Source organism: Anastrepha obliqua, chromosome 1 (assembly GCF_027943255.1).
Source record: "Anastrepha obliqua isolate idAnaObli1 chromosome 1, idAnaObli1_1.0, whole genome shotgun sequence".
NCBI classification, from domain to species: domain Eukaryota; kingdom Metazoa; phylum Arthropoda; class Insecta; order Diptera; family Tephritidae; genus Anastrepha; species Anastrepha obliqua.
The window spans coordinates 162650925-162670006 of NC_072892.1; the positions used below are offsets into that span (position 1 = coordinate 162650925).

Here is a 19082-nt window from a genome sequence, read left to right on the forward strand (position 1 = left end):
ATAACTTCCAAATAAAATTTTTTATTAGCCGTAGAACCATTTGGAACGAATTTCAAGTGCATAACACCCTGATAATCAAAGAAAACGAGTAGCATGACTTTCACTTTTGACCGATTTTGACGTCGTTTTTTGGGTTTCGGCTCATATGAATAGCGCCGTTCAGCCGCCTACTGACTGGTTTGCATGTCAAGCTTATATACCCACGTCTCATCACCTGAGGCGCTGGATAAACTTTGGGTCCGAATTCACTTGTTTAAGCATGTCTTCAGCCACCTTCTTCCGATTGACTGATATAATTAAATGCCAAAAACAAGCTAAACTCTGCGACACTAAGAGGACAGTTGTACCAACATTCCAGTATAAAAAATTTAGACATATGTGTAGCTCGCGCTTTTTAAATGATTTTCGATATTTTTTACCAGAACGTATAAATCATCTCGTATTTACAGGCTTGGCAAGTTTTTTACATTCAAATATTGTTCCAACTAACCGCCTGTAAAACCATCTTATGTGAACACCCTATTACAGTACAATAATTTCGTGCGGTTGGCAACGCTAACGGGTATGTTGATGGAAAAAATGAAGTGTGTTACGATCAGCAGGTGAAGCAAAAAATTTTAGTGATTAAAAAATTGTTCAATAATAAATTGGAGGAGAAACTTATATTACTTAATAAATTATAAACAGCAGCTGCAGAGCAAAAGAGCAGACACGCACAGAAATACACATCAAAGAAGCAGGAAGTAGATTTCAAGGCAAAGGTGTTGTGTCAAGTGGTTGACGGCACCCCTCGGTTTGTGATAAGATTTATGCATGATTGCTAAACGCCTGAAAATTTCCTAAACTTGTAAAATAACAACGGATATTTTCCAACTTCCTTTAACGTTTTAACTGAAAGCCGTTTAGCAAGAGACTAACTTAAAACATCACAGAGGATAGAAGGCAAATATAAAAATTAAGTAAAAATGTAAGCAGACGGTGGCGCTCTACATGCGTACGTGGAGCGCATGGTTGTAAAGTAAGACAACAAAAAATTCAGCATTAAATTTGTAACCGACCTTCAAACGACTGTGAATCCATTTCTAGTCCTATTATTGAAAACAAACTCAACGAAATAGAGTACCCTGCGCCTTTTAGTGAATGCCCAGGAGTACTGCCCAATGACCGTGTCTTGTACACTTGCAATGGAAATACAAGCCAAACAACAATCCACAACTGATTGTAGCATTATCAATAATAACAACAACGAGAAAAATAAATTAGAGCAGTCCCTAGCGGCAGCAACCACCCACTCAGTGACTGTCAATACCCATAATACCGTATTAATGCCACCGTTAGGCACTAAGCCGTTGGCCAACAACCAAGAACTTCAACCTATTAACGACGCTAATAAAATAAAAATGAATGCGGAGACTAATGATGGCGAAGTGTCAGTTTTACTGGCTAATAAGAACTTCCATTATGACGTCGTCTCCAATGCGGAAGAGCAGCCGACATACGACATTGACGATGGCGGTGGTGCCCAATTTGTTGGTGGTGGCGGCGGCGAAGCTAAGCAACTATTAAGTGACCAACCACAACCACAGGTTACATGGCTAGATAGTGAACAAATTGATGCGCTCGACTTGACCACATTGGACATTGGCAATATGTTCTTCAATCGAGTGGATAGTGCGGAGATAATCTATCAAAAGAAAAAGAAAGAAATTAAAATGGTGGGAAAATATGTGATGGGTGATATACTGGGCGAAGGCTCCTATGGCAAAGTCAAAGAGGTGCTAGATTCTGAAAATCTGTGCCGACGTGCAGTGAAAATCTTAACGAAGCGAAAACTGAGACGCATTCCTAATGGGGAACAAAATGTGCAGCGTGAAATCCTATTGCTGCGAAATCTACAGCACAAAAATGTGGTAGCGCTTTTAGATGTTTTGTGCAATGAGGAAAAACAAAAGATGTACATGATCATGGAATATTGCGTGGGCGGATTGCAGGTATGGAGATAAGAGTGGGACACCATTGGGACTATTACCATGACTCGAATTCTAATTTCAATTTTTTTTTACAATTTTGTCATTTTCCAGGAACTAGTTGATAGTGCACCGGAAAAGAAACTACCGCTCTTTCAGGCACATCGCTACTTTTGCCAGTTAATCAGTGGTCTGGAGTATCTACATGGTTGTCGTATCATACATAAAGATATAAAACCCGGAAATTTACTCCTCTCGCTTGAGCAAATATTAAAAATTTCCGACTTTGGCGTGGCGGAACAGTTGGATTTATTTGCGGAAGACGACACATGCACCACCGGCCAGGGATCACCTGCATTTCAGCCGCCTGAAATAGCCAATGGACATGAGTCATTCTCCGGCACCAAGGTAGACATTTGGAGCTGTGGCGTAACGCTGTGAGTACATGTAAAATACGATTACCAGTGATCGAAGTTATCATTTAAACATTTCTTCATTTAATTTCGCTTAGCTATAACATATGCACAGGTCAATATCCATTCGAAGGTGATAACATTTATAGGCTATTTGAAAATATTGGGCGCGGACAATGGGAAGCGCCAGATTGGTTATACAAAGTAGATGTGCAATTAGCTGGACTCATAGTGGGTATGCTCCAAGCTGATCCAGCCAAACGATACTCTATACAACAAATACGCTGTGATCCGTGAGTTGATGGACTTGCTCTGCCTTATATTTATTTATTATATAGATTTATTTCTACCCAAACAGTTGGTTCATATCGGCACCAGAGGAGAAGGGGCCACCAATACCCATTCCGCCACTGAAGCATGATGTTTATCGCCGCTCCACGGTACTGCCTTATTTAGATGCTTACCACTACGAAACTGAACGTGATTTAGAAGAGGTCTACTTTACCGAACACGATCTGAATCGTGAGTACGCGCTATACTTATACATATACTTAGTCTTGCCATAAATGCGATGCCAAATTCGCAGAAAAAATTCCGTTATTTCTATACTTTATCCTTCCGTTATTTGCCACTTTATACTCAGTTGCATGGCAAATTTCGCTTGCTAAAAATGGAGTGGGGAGCTAAGGAAAATCGCATTGCAGTGATTGCATTTCAGAAGTGTGGTAAAAGTGCAAGTGAAATTTACGAATTGCTGAAAAAACTTAATATTTCGAAAATGTTTGTTTACCGCACGATCAATCGTGTTTCCTAAACGACGGAAGTGACAGACAGAGAAAGAAGCCGTGCGAGAAAGAATTCGCAGTAATCCCCTTAGAGAGAAGACGAATTAGAAATGATCTCCACATGAAAAGCTTCCGTCGCTCAACTGGCGTCAACGGCCATGAAAATACTCTTCACAAATGAGAAAATTGGCTTTGTTGAAGAAGTTTTTAATAAGCAAAACGACAAAATCTATGCTAAAACTTCTAAAGACTCAAAAAATGTTGTTCCAAGTGCTTATCGTGACCACCATCCACCCTCTTTAATGGTTTGGTGGCGTTTGTGAAGGCGTTACATCTCTTCATTTCTACGAAAAAGGGGTTAAGACAGGAGAAAAAAGTGTACCAGGAGGATTCCTTAGAAGGCGTAATGAAGCAGTTGGGCAGCACTCTTTTCAATGAAGAGCGTTGGATCTTTCAGCAAGATTCTGCTCCAGCCCATAAGGCAAAAACCACCCAGCAGTGGCTAAAAAAAAATATTTCTGGGTTCATAGCCGCAGAAGATGGGCCGTCTGGAAGTTCAGATCTAAGTCCATGGAACTACATTTTGTGGCCAGAATTGGAGAACAAGTCCTTCGCATGCCGGACATATGTTTAGTATGTCGGAGTCGATTCTGGATAGGTAGGAGTTTAACCTGCTACAGTATCCAGAACGTAATTGTGCCAAATTACGCGGGACTCTCGTGGGAAGTTGGACCTCTTCGTCTGCAATGGGTGGTGGTTGGACTCCGATGACGGCATTCAGGCGTCGGGAGCTTAAGAATATGATAAGATCCTCCCGATTAATGTCGTTAATTGTCTGTCTGTACACTGTCCGAGCCAGTAATTGTCGGTCTGTTTTGTCCTGGATCTCGTCCGCGTAATTAAGGAGGTGCCTGCTGGCATGCCTGGGAGGTTGCTCAGGTCTGCATGGGTGAGATCTGCGTTAACCCCCTATCAGTTTATTATGCTCCTTCGCAGGGAGCATATGGGCCTCGTCTTGTAGATGGTGTATTAGGGACATCAGTAGACATCCTGCCGCAGTCCTTATGGCAGTGTTTTGGCAGGTCTGTAGCTTCGTCCACTGCGAATCACTGGTTTGAGGCGACCAGACAAGCGCAGCAATATTTAGAACCGGCCGGCTTACAGCCTTAAATGTCGATAGCAAATTTCTTTGTCTTTGCCCCAAGTGCTTCCGGCAAGCGAGGACCTTATTGCGATTCTGGGCTTTGGTGACAATAACGGTTGTATGCACTGAGAAAGAGAGCAAACTGTCGGAGGTAACTCCCAAGATTCTGGGGTTGTTAACAGTCGGAATTGGTGTGTCATCGACTTTTACCTTAAGTAGCAAATTTTGGTTCGAGCAGCGACGTCAATAGCAATGGAAACCGTGCCTGCTGCAATAGGTGAGCGGCCTAATCGTTTGAAGGCTTGTGTAAAAGCAAATTGTGACCATTTCGAATGAAAACTTAATTTTTTTTTAATATTCGCATGATTAAATAAAACTAACTGCATTCAAAAAAGTATAATAATTTCATATCTATAACGGACTTAACTTGCAACAGAACTTATGGCAGTATTAAGTACATACACATGTAATATAAATCACTAACAAATCAACTCCTTTACTTGCCAGGTGAACTTGCTCGTCAAGCAGCCGCCGCAGCCGCTGAAATCAAAGCACAACAGCAGCAAAAACAATTGGCGGCTGCAAATTCATCGGGTCCTTCGACAAGCACCCACGCCTCAACATCTAACAGCATTAATAAGGAGAAGAAATCTTCGTCACTAAAGAGGCGCGCCAAAAAGCTAACATCTTGTATATCTGTAAAGAAGCTATCAAATTGTCGACCCTCGTAATAATGACGTTGATGTTGTCACAAGCAAAGGCGCCCATGCGCAGTACACGTAGTCATTGGAAAAGCGTAGTTTAATTATTACATATATGTATATACAAATTAAGAAGTTTCAACTCTAAACATTTCATTAGCAGTTGAGTGTCAAGTCAGTTAGCCTTACAAGTGCAGCTTGCAGTGCTGCAGAGAATAGCAGAGTATAGCAGCAGCTAATTCTCTCGCTGCCAAATGCAAGTGCCACTCCAACACAATTTATAGAATCCGTTTCTTAAATGGAGTACTTCTTTATTACATAATTTGTTTCCTTTGTGTTGTTTTGATGATAGTATTTATTGAAGAAAATTTAGTTTCGGATTAACTGTATTATTCGCGTTTGATCTTTTTGTTGCGTAATTTTTAGTTAGTCTATACTATTATTATTTTATTTAATATCTTATATGAAATTTATACCCGAGCCTTTGTTATTCGCTTCCCACGCGGCGTTCACATGCAAAACAGGGGAAGTCAGATGTACAAAATTTATGAATTAATCAAAAATTTAATATTTATCACACACAAAAATACACAAGTATAACAAATGCGAGTAATATTTGGTTATTTTAGTACGCCTGTAGATATATACGACTTGTCGCAATTAAAGTGGCGACAAAATGAATTAAAAAACAATACGAACTTCTTATCATTGTGATCCAAGTCGATTTTTTCCTTTATTCAAATATATTATTATTTTTTTTTTGTACGCCAATAACTTGTGCAATCGCAAACGCAATCACATACAAACATACTTTGTAAAATAGAATATTTTGAACACTTAAAAGTTATACAAGCCAAAATCCATTTTTGAAAACACATACAAATATAATACAATATAAATATACATACATACATACCTAATTAGAATGCATGTAAACAAGTGAAAAATGCATACATTTCCTACCGACAATACAAAAATTAAATACACAAATTGTGTTTTCCTTTTTTAACTGGAAAGTAAAAATCTTATTTGTTATTGATTATGTGGTTGGTATCAACCAAATGCCTATACAGAAGAAAACAAAAACAATTTTTCCATATTTTTAAAACTTGAAAAAATATAAATAGTTTGTTGTAAATGAAAAGTGCCGTTTATTATTTAATTGGGGGTGGTTGAGTGTGACAAATGTACGACGATGAATGCGAAGATATTGGGTCGGTACATGTAAAAATTCTCCAGTAACTTAATTTCCGAAAATTTCCTCTCGAAGAGAAAAATATCAGAGGAAGTAGGTCCGTTCATGTAAAAATTTGCCAGTAACTTAAAATTCGCTCTCAAAGAGAAAAGTATTAAAGAAAGCAGGTCTATTCATGCAAAAATTATCCAGTAACTTAATTTCCGAAAATTCGCTCTCAAAGAGAAAAGTATTAAAGAAAGCAGGTCTATTCATGCAAAAATTATCCAGTAACTTAATTTCCGAGAATTTGCTCTCAAAGAGAAAAATATCAAAAAAAGCCCATAAACGCGAGACCAGTAACAATTTGCAAGTTTTACGAACAGCTGATTTAATTGTTGGGGAAAAATCACAAAAATTAAAATTTTTTCCAGTTGAGCTACTTCGTATTATATTAAAAAAAAATAAATAAATACATACAGAAATAAAACAAAAAAAATGCAAAACAAACGATCTTCGGCATGACATGATTTTATTTTCTCCACAATAATTTATTCCATTTCATCATCGCTGTCAGACGAAAAACATTCCATTTGCAATTGTATTCTTGTGGCAATCACAGCTTTATTCATATTTTCCTTGCTTTCTATTGCCAAATTAGTTAATGGCCAAAAGAAGTACAAGAATAAGACACAAAAACACGATGACTGGAGGCTGTGGTTCAGAGGCACATACAGTGTGTCAAGAATGAGAATAAACGAAATTTAAAATTTAACCAAGATACCAATCTAAAGCATAAGGAGCATAATGTGCAGAGATGGCAGCATAAACATTCCCCATACATGGACGGGGAATGCTGCTGGAGTGACAGTCCTTGGCCGGTTATAAATCCGAGTCGTTCCGGTAACGTAGAACTAGCTGCCATGGGAATGCTTCTCTACAATTGCGGTAAAGCTATAAGCACACCAGCTCAGAGTCCCAACGTAAATGGGATTGAAAATTTGTGGGCATTTTTGCAGAAAAGAGTCGCTAAAAGACATCCAAAGAATGCAGCAGCATTAAAAACTGCAATAATGGAGGAATGGCTGAATATATCGAACGTATATAACATAAAGGGTTAGGGGTATTCAGAATTTTCAAGAAATTCAAAGAAATTTTTTTTTACATTTTCTTAAAGTATAATATCTTAAGCTGATGGCCTAGTCGCTAATGCTTTTTAATTCATTGTGATTGTAGTTCATTACTTTTCCAATTTTCAAATAAAAAAAAAAAAAAATATCTTAAAAATATTGTGTGAAAATTTGAAGTGAATCCGACAAATACTTTTCGAGTTATTCAATAATTAACAAATGGCGCTCCGGAGCGTTCGAGAGCAAGTAGGAAAACTTTAAATGCGTTTTTCTAAAAACTAAGTTTTTTGAACTGGTGATCACTGTAACTTAAAAACCGTTTGGTAGATTTCAATAAAATGTATACTGCTTTTGAAAAACATAAAAAACTCGTGCCTGATCGAAGAATTTTTCTTTTTTTTTTTAATTTCAATTTTTTTTTAAACAATTAATTGTCGGTTTTTTTCTCGAAAATCTGAAAAATATTTCCTGAGGCCGACATTTTGTTAATTTAAAAAAAAAAAAGTTTCAATCAGGCTCCCGATTATCTATTAATAAAACTAATTTATCTTGTCCGATTGATTTTAGATGAATCTCCAAGGACATGTGATGATCACCGCAAGGGACTTCTGGAGAAACGGGCTCCATACAAACAGCGATAACTTTTACAATTATTAGTTTTTTTTTTAATTTTGCTAAAGTTAAGTCGATGTATTTATGCTGTTTTTATTTATGTAAAACAAAGCAATTGACTAGCAAAAAAATTTATTGAAAATCATCATTTTTTCGGGCCGCTGACTGTCCTTAACCCCTTAAGCAAATGGGTCCATCCGATGAAAAAGTGCCCGCAAAATGTTATTGAAGCTAACGGTTCTCAAACCAAATATTAAGTTAATCAAAAAATTACGTATTCATTTTATGTATTTAATAAAAAATAATAAAAAAAGCCGGTATTAAAATTTGTTAAAACAGTTTATTGACAGTGTCGAAATAGTGTTGTTTTTGTTGCTTTAAGGAATTTCCAGTTTTTGTTATTAATTCCCTTTAAATACTGTGAAAAAATATGAATCAATACAAAAACGAAGTTAAAGATAAGTAAAGAGTGCTATTTTTTTCTAATGAAATCGAAAAATTGAATTTATTTTCAATGCCAAAACTCATTCTTAACAAACTGTGCCTCTTCTATATCATTGGCCGATTCCTATTTAATATATGGCTTCAAATAAACTTTATAAATTTTATCTAAAATATGTTTATTTACATTCTCCATTTGAATTATCCTTTTTATTTTAATAAAGAACTTTGGCTCAATACGCAAATTTTAATTCGTGCTTATATTTACTTTGCGATCAGCTGTTTTTCTCACTTGCAAATTCAACCTGTAATAAATTCGCCTTGTGCAAATTCTTACATGTAAAAATTTATCCAGTAAAAACTTGTCACTTCCCCTCAAAATGAAATTTCATCTTGCTCTCACACTTTCCCCTACTTGGCAAGCTTTTTTGGTTACATGAACACCAGAACTTAATAACTTGTAAAAATTGTATTTGCTTCAAGAACAGATCTATTCTTTATCGAATTAATTAACAGTGCAGCAAACTTTCTGCATTGGCACTAATTAATAATCAATTCACTACTTAACAAGCTCCAACTCTCCCTTATTTGCTGTGGATTCGGCTAAGCCCACTTGAGCAGCGTTCGCGTCATTCAACTCGGGCATAATAAACATCTGGTAATAATGCTGGCCTAATTTTGTCAGTTTCTTCTGCATTAAATTACGCAATGTGTCCACGTATTGGGGTGGAATTTTCGACAAGTGCGGATTGCGCCAATGCAACTCGTTGTTGTCGACATGAAATAGCGCCGGTGATGGCACGTGATCCTTAAGGTAATTCCATATACACTCCTTCAGCAACAAAGCAATCTGCGTAGGCGGGAGGGAATTACAAAAAATGCAACTCAAATATATATATAAGCATTTCAAGTGTTTGCTTACCTCTGGTGGCTCAAAGTGTTTAATGATTACATGCAGATTAGAAAGCGGCGGCGGCAGCAACTGTCCCATTGCCAACAATTGCAACAGCTTCTGGGTGCAACGCATTAGCTCATCGGCAGGATCGAAAGGTTGAAATTTATTTACTTTAAAAGCCAAAATATGCAAAAGAACTCATTTAGCAGCAAATAATAGGAAGCCATTTGAAGTTGTTACCATTCTTGGCGCGCCATTGATGCAGGCAAGTGGCACACATCGCACGCAAAAGCACCGATGAGAAGCATAGAGCCGGCCGATGCGCCGCTATGAAGCCCAGCAGCGCCCAGAGCACAGGTGATGTGCTAAAGGCACGTCGTATCATTAAGTCACGCTCCATCGTCACTTTGGTGAACTCTTCATCCGGAAATGGCAGCCCATTGTACATGACATCGGTGGAAACCATTTCAACGAGCAACAGCGAAATCATTGAATAGCCTTCAACGGAATTTTGTTTCTCCGCCACGGTGCAACAAGCATCGAGCGCCTTGAGTAGCAGCGTTTGTGTTTCAGCCGGACAACCAGTTTGTTCCTTTGCGGTGACATCAGGTCGCAAACCGCGCCCAATTACACCGGCATGCAGTACAGTACGATTGGCATTTGGACCTAAACTGTGGCGCTGATTTTGCAGCAAAACCATTTCGTGCTCGGGTATTTCGAGTTGATTCACTTCGGGCTCTTCAAATTGACCGAATAGGTAGCCATAATAGAAGAGTGCACCCTCTACCAGCTCTCGTATGCAAGCGCTGCGCGCAGCCTTACGCGCAGAGCACTGGCGGGCGAGCAGCAAGTAAGCGCGATTTACAGCTGCCGAACGGCTTACTGCGCCTTTAAAGAGTACGTGGAGAAAAAATAAGTTATTCATAATGAATTTTTAATTGAAATCAGGTTGCTTACTTTTCTCAGTTAGCGCTAAGAAGAAATATTTTACGCTTAATACTGATAGTTTTAACACCTGCAAAAGAAAAAAATAAAAAAAAACATACACTGAGAATAATTTAAATCATGCGCACCTCTGTTGTGCGCATAACGGTGCCTTTTAAGCCAGCTTCTATTGTATTGAGTAAATCGATGATGGTATGCGCTAAGATGCGTCGGTTTGCATCTTTTTCTTCGTCTTCACTGTCATCCGAGTCGAAAAGTGGTACGCCTATTATGATTTTTGTATCATCCTCAGCACTTTCCACATCCATTGCTTCCGTTTCTAAATCCATTGCACCGACTTTTACCTTTTTTCTTTCTCTACTCAGCTCGTTGTTGCTGTTATTTTGTGCCTCCGCACGTTTTGCCACACCAGCTGCTTCTGTTAATTTATTCATACGCAGAATCACTTTGGTCACTGTAACTTCAAGTATTTGTAAAATTTTTGGTAGACAATCGTTGAGCACATTGGGCAATAAGCTTTGCTTCATATATTGGAAGGAGTTCTTTTTTTGCATTCTGAAAAATACGAGATGCTTTTTGTATTTAATTTGAACCTTGTAAGATGAACAACAACAACAACAACTACACACTTAGTTAGCATATTGAGGTTTTTAAAGGTGTTTAGCGCCTCCGATTGATCGTCATTTACCAGCCGTGTGTGCTTGAATTGTTCCTGCAGCAAAACCTCTTCCAGCACCATTTGTAAGCCCGGCTTAATGCATGGAAATTCGACTACACCACTTTGTCCACCAATTATACGGATGACCGCACCTAAACCATTGGGATTGGCCACATACGATTTACGCAGCAGCTCTGATATTGTCTGATAATAAATGTGCGAATGTTGTGTGGCTGCAAGCATAAAACCCAATAAATTAATGAATGTCGTGAAATATTTGCATGATGTGGTTATTACTTACAAACAATTAACAGCAAACGCACAGCAGTTTGCTGCTGAAAAATGTTAGCGCTTAAACAACTTTTCCAAAGTAAATATTTCGAGTCTTCGGTCGCTAGATCATTCATTAGCGGACAAACCGTAGCATTTAACACCACTTGCTCCAAATCCTGCAGCGTATATTCCAGAAAATCTTGGCACCAAGCATATTGCTCGGCCATTTGCGACACTGCGATAAGCAACTGTGAGCCATTCGACTTCAAACGCAACGCCAAACTGTTGAGCGAAGGTTGCATTTCTGCAAATAATTTGTTACTCATCCAAAGCGGCGTTTTTTGTATGATAGTAAGGCGTAGATCGTCATTATCTATATTTGGCAAAATTGTGAGCATAAAATAGAAAAACATGTAAACACCAATACGTACACATTTCGAGGAAGACAACAACCAAATTCTGCAGCAATGCATCTGCAAAAGTAGCCATCACCAATAAAAATGGTATTATACACGCATCCAAACTTTTTTTCGGGTTAAACCCATCCTTTAGTAGATCAGTCAAAGCTTGCTTCAGCTCTTGCTCATGTGCAAAGGACAAGTAATCTAGAATGCCCAGCTCAGAGTCAAAGCGGCAGCGGTAATCTTCAGCAAAACGTTTGAGACTGCATTGCAATATCTGTGAAATAATACTAAGAGGAAAGCAGCCACCAAGGCGCGCTACAACCCAGTCAAAGCTCAGCGAATAACGCTGAAAAGCAGCTGAAATGAGAAAATGCACATTACATCCAACTTTTCACAAAATACAAAGATCAAACCTAGCAGAGTCTCCACACATGTTTCCTTCTCAGCATTGGTAAGTTTGCGAAAACTTAGGCTAATCAATGTAAGTAGCCCGCGCATTGCACCGCAGTTCAGCCAATAATTGCAGGCCGCTACAATAGACATTTTCCGTTTGGTATACTTGTCCGATAATTTCCCCACCAAGTCGAGACTCCATGACGCAATTACCGGACCCCAAGCCGGTGGACCTTTAATAACTAAGTTTTCCAAAGCTTCTTGTACCGCTGACCAACTACTATCCTCTATGACAGTTGGTTGTGTGGGAACATTGTTGCTTGAACTCGGACCACCACCACCACCACCACCACCACCTTGTTTCCCCTGTCTCATAGGCAGCCCAGTAGCGTAATCTACATTTGCATTCGCTACGTAATTCTGTACAGCCACTTCAGCTACTAATGAAAAGTACTCGAAGATGATTTCGCGCGCAGCCGGTAGATCCTCGAGCAGATGAAAACTGCTGCGTAGCAGTGAACTGTTTGTAAGTTTCTTGGGGCTGCCACGATGACTTGTTACTGCCTGAACGAACTGCTTTAATTCCACCAGAACATGCTGCTTTAACATTTTGTTAAATATCTAATTTTTAACATCAAGTAAACAAACACGCAGCAAACAGAAATGCATCGAATTGAAGCTGGTATCTGAAATTCTTCTTAATTAATCCAGAAGTGTGCTGCCATATTTTATAAATAAAAATGAACACTACTTGTAGCATTCCTGTTTATTCAGAGCAATTTTTTAACAGTACTGTATTATTATAACCGATTTGTTGTTGTGTTTCAAGGTATATGTATTAACAAAGTGCATATATAAAAAATATTTACCTTCTTTAATTCACTTTAGTTTTGTAAGCATAAAATAATTTACGAAAACCAAAAAAATGCTTGTCTAGCGCAATTTTACCTGGGACATTATTAGAAAATTACCATTTAGCTTAGAAAAAAAATATACGCATCTTTCTTTTCTTTCTATTTTAACTGCGAAAGAAAAATAAAGATAACCAAATGTAAAATTCTCATAGCGCTAGAATCCTCAATAAGTGAAATAAATATTCAACCGCTTGAAAATAATGTCCTTGTAAAAATAACTGTTGCTTTTTTCAGCTTCATGAGACCTATTGATATCGATAACTATGGTTTGATAACTGCGATTGAGCAAACATTTCCGCTCAGTAAGATGTGGCAAGTCATCATGAATAGTTTATCGCCTGAGCCACGCCTCCAAATTTACTCTCAATAAAAAAAGAGGTTGTCTGCAAAGTCGGTTTACTGACGATAGTTTAACGTGATAACGTCATAAGAAAATACTGATTGAATGGTTGCATTTTTCAAAAGAAAATTTTAATTTTATTTGTTTGATAGATATTTTGTATGGATATAGAGAATGAGTTAACATTAACATAACATAATATACTTTAACATAACATAACATAACATAACATAACATAACATAACATAACATAACATAACACAGCATAACACAACACAACACAACACAACACAACATAACATAACATAACATAACATTACATAACACAACACAACATAACATAACATAACATAACATAACATAACATTACATAACATAACACAACATAACAAAACAAAACATAACATAACATAACATAACATAACATAACATAACATAACATAACATAACATAACATAACATAACATAACATAACATAACATAACATAACATAACATAACATAACATAACATAACATAACATAACATAACATAACATAACATAACATAACATAACATAACATAACATAACATAACATAACATAACATAACATAACATAACATAACATAACATAACATAACATAACATAACATAACATAACATAACATAACATAACATAACATAACATAACATAACATAACATAACATAACATAACATAACATAACATAACATAACATAACATAGCATAACATAACATAACATAACATAACATAACATAACATAACATAACATAACATAACATAACATAACATAACATAACATAACATAACATAACATAACATAACATAACATAACATAACATAACATAACATAACATAACATAACATAACATAACATAACATAACATAACATAACATAACATAACATAACATAACATAACATAACATAACATAACATAACATAACATAACATAACATAACATATATTAACATAACATAACATAACATAACCTAACATAACATAACATAACATAACACAACATAACATAACATAACATAACATAACATAACATAACATAACAAAACATAACATTACATAACATAACAAATTACCCCGTACTAAAGCACTTATCAACAGCTCTCATTTTATACCCATATTGTACATACACAACCAAAGGTTACCCGGGTCCACGTTTTGACCTATATCTCGAGACCCCAGTCACGGAGCGGCATGAAAAATACTCTGTACTAAAGCATTCACCAACAGCTTTCATTTGATACCCATATTGTACATCACGTCCGAAGGTTACCCGGGTCCACGTTTTGGGATATATTTCGAGACCCTAGTCATCAATAGGTATGAAAATTACCCCGTATTAAAGTACTTATCAACAGCTTTCATTTGATATCCATATTGTACAAACACATTCTAGGGTCCACGTTTTGGTCTCTATCTCGAGACCCTAGTCACGGAGCGGATGGAAATACTCTGAACTAAAGCATTCACCAACAGCTTCCATTTGATACCCATATTGTACATACACATCCGAAGGTTACCCGGGTCAACGTTTTGACCTATATCTCGAGACCCTATCTACCAATAGGTATTCAAACTATACGGAAATCATCTTCAATACCTACTTAACAATGTGTGTAAGTTTGGTTTAATTCGGTGCAAAGACACGGCGGGTCCACGTTTTGGCATATATTTCCAGACCCTAGTCATCAATAGGTATGAAAATTACCCCGTATTAAAGCACTTATCAACAGCTTTCATTTGATACCCATATTGTACATACACATCCGAAGGTTACCCGGGTCCACGTTTTGACCTATATCTCGAGCCCTATTTCCAAAATAAAATATAATCCATGTTACTCGTGGATGATGTAGCTTTCGAATGGTGAAAGAATTTTTAAAATCGGTCCAGTAGTTTTGAGCCTATTCATTACAAACAAACAAAGTTTTCCTCTTTATAATATTAGTATAGACAACATACCTTATAAGGTATACATATGGTAAATATTACCATACATTTTTTCCTTCAGATATAATAAAAAAATAATAATAATAACATTAAAACAACAGGTATTATTAACAAACTTGGTTTTATTTTAAATTCTTCAAGTAAATCAAATTAATAATAATCAATAAGAAGGCATATGCCAATACAAATACGTGAATTTATATATGTACATATGCGCATATATATTACATACATATATACGCTCACATAAGTAGGGGAGAGCAAGATGTCGAACGTTGCCGTTCGTTTGCTTTGTTTGCTTTGTCGTTCCTTCCGCGCTTTCGCTTGCAGTTCATTCAATGCAATGAGCAAGGTAACTACATATGAGCAAGGTAACACTAATATGAGCAAGGTAACACTAATGAGCAAGGTAACTACATATGAGCAAGGTAACACTAATATGAGCAAGGTAACTACATATGAGCAAGGTAACACTAATATGAGCAAGGTAACTACATATGAGCAAGGTAACACTAATATGAGCAAGGTAACTACATATGAGCAAGGTAACTACATATGAGCAAGGTAACGACACATTTTGGTAACGGCAATGAGCAAGGTAACTACATATGAACAGTAATGAGCAAGGTAACTACATATGAACAGTAATGAGCAAGGTAACTACATATGAACAGTAACGAGCAAGGTAACTACATATGAACAGTAATGAGCAAGGTAACTACATATGAACAGTAATGAGCAAGGTAACGACACATTTTTTCGTGCGTGCAGCCTGTTAAATCGAATTATAAGACGTTATCACGTCAAAAATAAATCTGCTCGCGAAGTTCATAGATCACTGGCTGTATCATCTGTCCTTATTTCTTTCGAAATGTGAAAGGAACTGCCGGTATGGGGAATAGAAAGTGCTATTTCTGTTTCGAAAAATTACTCAGCTAAACATCGCCCACATTTGGTTCCAACAAGACGGCGCTATTTGCCATAGAGCGCGCTTAACAATCGATTTCTTCCAATATTCAAGCCACTATTAACGTCATACGTCCAGATTTATTAGAAAAAGTAATCAAAAATTAAACTGATCGAATGGACCATGTAACTAGTAGCCGCAACGGACATATGCCGGATATCATATTCAAAAAATAAATGCCATGAAATTATGTACCAGATATAATACAAAACAAAAACAATCATTCCAATAATTTTCTGCCTTGTATTATCATTTTAAGTTCTGAAGCCCTTAAAAAATACTCGATATTTGAAAAGGTTCCACCTCGTTGGAAATATTTAGCAACATATTTATTGTATAGAAACAACTATTTATCAATACTTTTTTATCTAACACATTCAACCTTTATGGCATCACTGCCGGCTTAACAAAATTTAATCAAATATGCCGCTACAGTGTTTGCTTTTATTTTTATTAACGAAAAGTCAACAAAGAGAAGTGAAAACAAGGCGAATCTACATACACAGATTCGTCTTGGTATAGCCGAAATTCGCCTTGAGGAAAACATAGAAATGAACTTGATAAAGCCGTTTGTTAACGTTAGCAAGTTCGATTATTTATTTACACTTTCACAGCGCAAGATTAACAGTAATTGGCACGGTGCCAGATATCTCCAGAGAAGTGCCTACGGTAACAAAATGTCCAAATTCATAGAAATACCTGTACAGGCAGACAAGTTATTGAGGCTTACGCGTTCCACGGTGGTGCCAAAATTGAATGCCACAAACAGCAGCGGCGATCAGCGACACAAAGGTCAAGCTGGACGAATTGGTGTTATAGGCGGATCGCTGGAGTATACGGGTGCTCCATATTTTTCAGCCATAAGTGCTATGCGTGTAGGCGCCGACTTAGCACATGTTTTTTGTCAACGTGATGCCGCCGTTGTCATCAAATCCTATAGTCCGGAATTAATAGTACATCCTTTGCTGGATGCAGATGATGCAGTAGAGCAAATCATACCGTGGCTAGACCGATTGCATGTACTTATCATTGGACCGGGACTTGGACGAGATCTACACATACAGAAGACTGTTATACGCCTTATCCAGTTTTGCAAAGAACTTAGCAAACCATTGGTCATAGATGCTGATGGATTATTCATTCTCAATGAAAATATGGAGTTACTTAGCGGATTACGTAATGTCATTTTAACGCCAAACAAAATTGAATTTCGTCGTCTGTTCACTGAAGATGTCGATGTCGCGAGGCAGCGTATGGCGCAGCTAGGAGGTGGTGTGATTGTACTCGAAAAAGGACAGCAAGATAGGATATATATACCAAGCACCTTTGAAATGTATACATTGCCGGCTGGTGGCTCTGGACGCCGATGTGGTGGGCAAGGTGATTTGCTATGCGGCTCCATTGCTACATTCTTCCATTGGGCATTAGAATCGAATCAGTCGAATGCCGCTTATTTGGCTACATTTGCGGCTTGCTATCTGGTAAAGCAATGCAATGCTGCTGGTTATCAGAAATGGGGTCGCAGTATGGTTGCCAGCGATATGCTTAATGAAATTCACACCGTGTTTCGAGATACATTCGAAGAACAATAATAAGCTGGTAAACTTGTGAGAGGTAGTTTGTTTTTGAATTTCGATAAAGCGAACTTGTTGAATCGATTTTATTATTGTCTATGTCTCCTTCAACTTCTTAAAGTAGTAGCGGTTACTATATATTCGTATTTACACAGTGTTACTACAAATTTTTTATCTAAGTGTAAAACGTTTTGAAATTTATTGGGAAACAATGAAATAATATCCTTCAATTAGTTGGTTGAATGAGCAAATTTTTATTATTATATTTAGTGTAATATTTAATGAACCAATTACATTTTCTCTGTAATACTTACAAGAAAAGATGAAATTAATTTATTTATCCAACTCCTTTCGCCATTCATTTAAACTCAAGGCGAATTGTGTATTCATCATCATTGATCTAAACCATTCAATTTGCGGATGAAGAATTTTAAGCTGTTGCACTCATTTTTACACACATGACGCAAGTATCGAAATAATGCGGTTGATAGCTAAATCACTTTGTCTATGAGGCGTTTTATCTTAAATTCATTCATACTTGCCCTAATCACTACGAGTATTAATTCGTACCTCTACGAGTTCGTCTCATATTCACCCCGTTGCAAAATTATAAACAACTATTCTTTTGTTGTTGTTCCGCTTTCGAACGGAAGATGGTTTTTTATGATCGCTATTAAACAAAAATTCGCCTATTATATGATGATTCACGATTTGTCAATTAAATTTAGGTAACTTTTTAATTCTTTGTTTATTTGTTTAACTAAACTCCAGTTTGTATTGCTGGGAACTTACAATTCATAGACAACCTCTTACAAATATTTGAATTAATTTAAAAACTGACGTTGATTTAAGTATTAAAGGTATATTTACTGTAAAATATCCTTTATATTAATCAAATTAAAAACTTTTACGGAGCTCGATCGGTGTTTTCCTTTTAAACCTTAACAAGACATGCAATGGTGATATGGGAGTAGATGCCAGTTTATTTGGGTGTGGTTAGAAGATTTAGATTTATTGGAGCATTCCGACCCCATGGTCTTTTGTACCCCCTATTCAAAACAGTACCTCATCCAGATAAAGTTCCCTTAATAAACTCAAGATAGAGTTGTGTTGGATTGAACGTATGTGCCTTTCCTGCAGCTGTAAATGGCTGAGATGTCTCAACCTTCTCTGCGTTATAACGCTGCGTTCAATGAGAAGGTGCATTGCAGTATCCTGGGATTGGTCATTGAAACGACAAAGGTCAGTGGACCATATTCCGATGATGTACAGATGACTACGCAGTCTGCAAAGGCCTGTGAGAATGTCCGTGAGCATTCTGAGTTTATACTTGAGGAGAGTTATGAGATTTTTAAACCTCTTTTGGTTGGCGAAAGAGGACCAGGA

General features: G+C 37.1%; 3 protein-coding genes across 5 annotated transcripts; 2 read left to right on the forward strand and 1 right to left on the reverse strand.

Moving 5' to 3' along the window:
- Window positions 1–562: 562 nt before the first annotated feature.
- On the forward strand, window positions 563–5445 carry LOC129239349 (serine/threonine-protein kinase stk11). 3 transcript variants are annotated; one of them, XM_054874808.1, is made up of 6 exons: window positions 563–1018; window positions 1087–1991; window positions 2082–2404; window positions 2479–2673; window positions 2739–2902; window positions 4817–5445. In XM_054874808.1, exons 2-6 carry the CDS (start codon window positions 1161–1163, stop codon window positions 5038–5040), a joined length of 1737 nt encoding a protein of 578 aa, XP_054730783.1. In that variant the 5' UTR covers window positions 563–1018; window positions 1087–1160; the 3' UTR covers window positions 5041–5445. The 3 variants fall into 3 exon arrangements, with proteins under 3 accessions (XP_054730783.1, XP_054730776.1, XP_054730791.1); XM_054874801.1 differs by having other exon boundaries at window positions 563–1991; XM_054874816.1 differs by having other exon boundaries at window positions 563–1991; window positions 2739–2906; window positions 4817–4930.
- A 2805-nt stretch (window positions 5446–8250) lies between these two features.
- LOC129239368 (integrator complex subunit 5) lies at window positions 8251–12643 on the reverse strand. The gene is made up of 9 exons (XM_054874829.1): window positions 11956–12643; window positions 11570–11899; window positions 11167–11511; window positions 10837–11098; window positions 10336–10762; window positions 10220–10277; window positions 9503–10150; window positions 9290–9432; window positions 8251–9217 (listed from the first exon to the last, which is right to left on the reverse strand). Exons 1-9 carry the CDS (start codon window positions 12542–12544, stop codon window positions 8927–8929), a joined length of 3093 nt encoding a protein of 1030 aa, XP_054730804.1. The 5' UTR covers window positions 12545–12643; the 3' UTR covers window positions 8251–8926.
- A 3998-nt stretch (window positions 12644–16641) lies between these two features.
- On the forward strand, window positions 16642–18611 carry LOC129239375 (ATP-dependent (S)-NAD(P)H-hydrate dehydratase). The gene has a single exon (XM_054874841.1). It carries the CDS (start codon window positions 16674–16676, stop codon window positions 17712–17714), a length of 1041 nt encoding a protein of 346 aa, XP_054730816.1. The 5' UTR covers window positions 16642–16673; the 3' UTR covers window positions 17715–18611.
- Window positions 18612–19082: the final 471 nt, after the last annotated feature.

Coding starts and splice junctions, on each gene's coding strand:
- LOC129239349 (XM_054874801.1), top strand. CDS start 1,161: ATGACCGTGTCTTGTACACTTGCAATGGAAATACAAGCCAAACAACAA. Junction 1,992..2,081: donor ATTGCGTGGGCGGATTGCAG/GTATGGAGATAA, acceptor GTCATTTTCCAG/GAACTAGTTGATAGTGCACC. Junction 2,405..2,478: donor TGGAGCTGTGGCGTAACGCT/GTGAGTACATGT, acceptor AATTTCGCTTAG/CTATAACATATGCACAGGTC.
- LOC129239368 (XM_054874829.1), bottom strand. CDS start 12,544: ATGTTAAAGCAGCATGTTCTGGTGGAATTAAAGCAGTTCGTTCAGGCA. Junction 11,099..11,166: donor GCGTTTGCTGTTAATTGTTT/GTAAGTAATAAC, acceptor TTATGCTTGCAG/CCACACAACATTCGCACATT. Junction 10,278..10,335: donor CCGTTATGCGCACAACAGAG/GTGCGCATGATT, acceptor TTTCTTTTGCAG/GTGTTAAAACTATCAGTATT.
- LOC129239375 (XM_054874841.1), top strand. CDS start 16,674: ATGAACTTGATAAAGCCGTTTGTTAACGTTAGCAAGTTCGATTATTTA.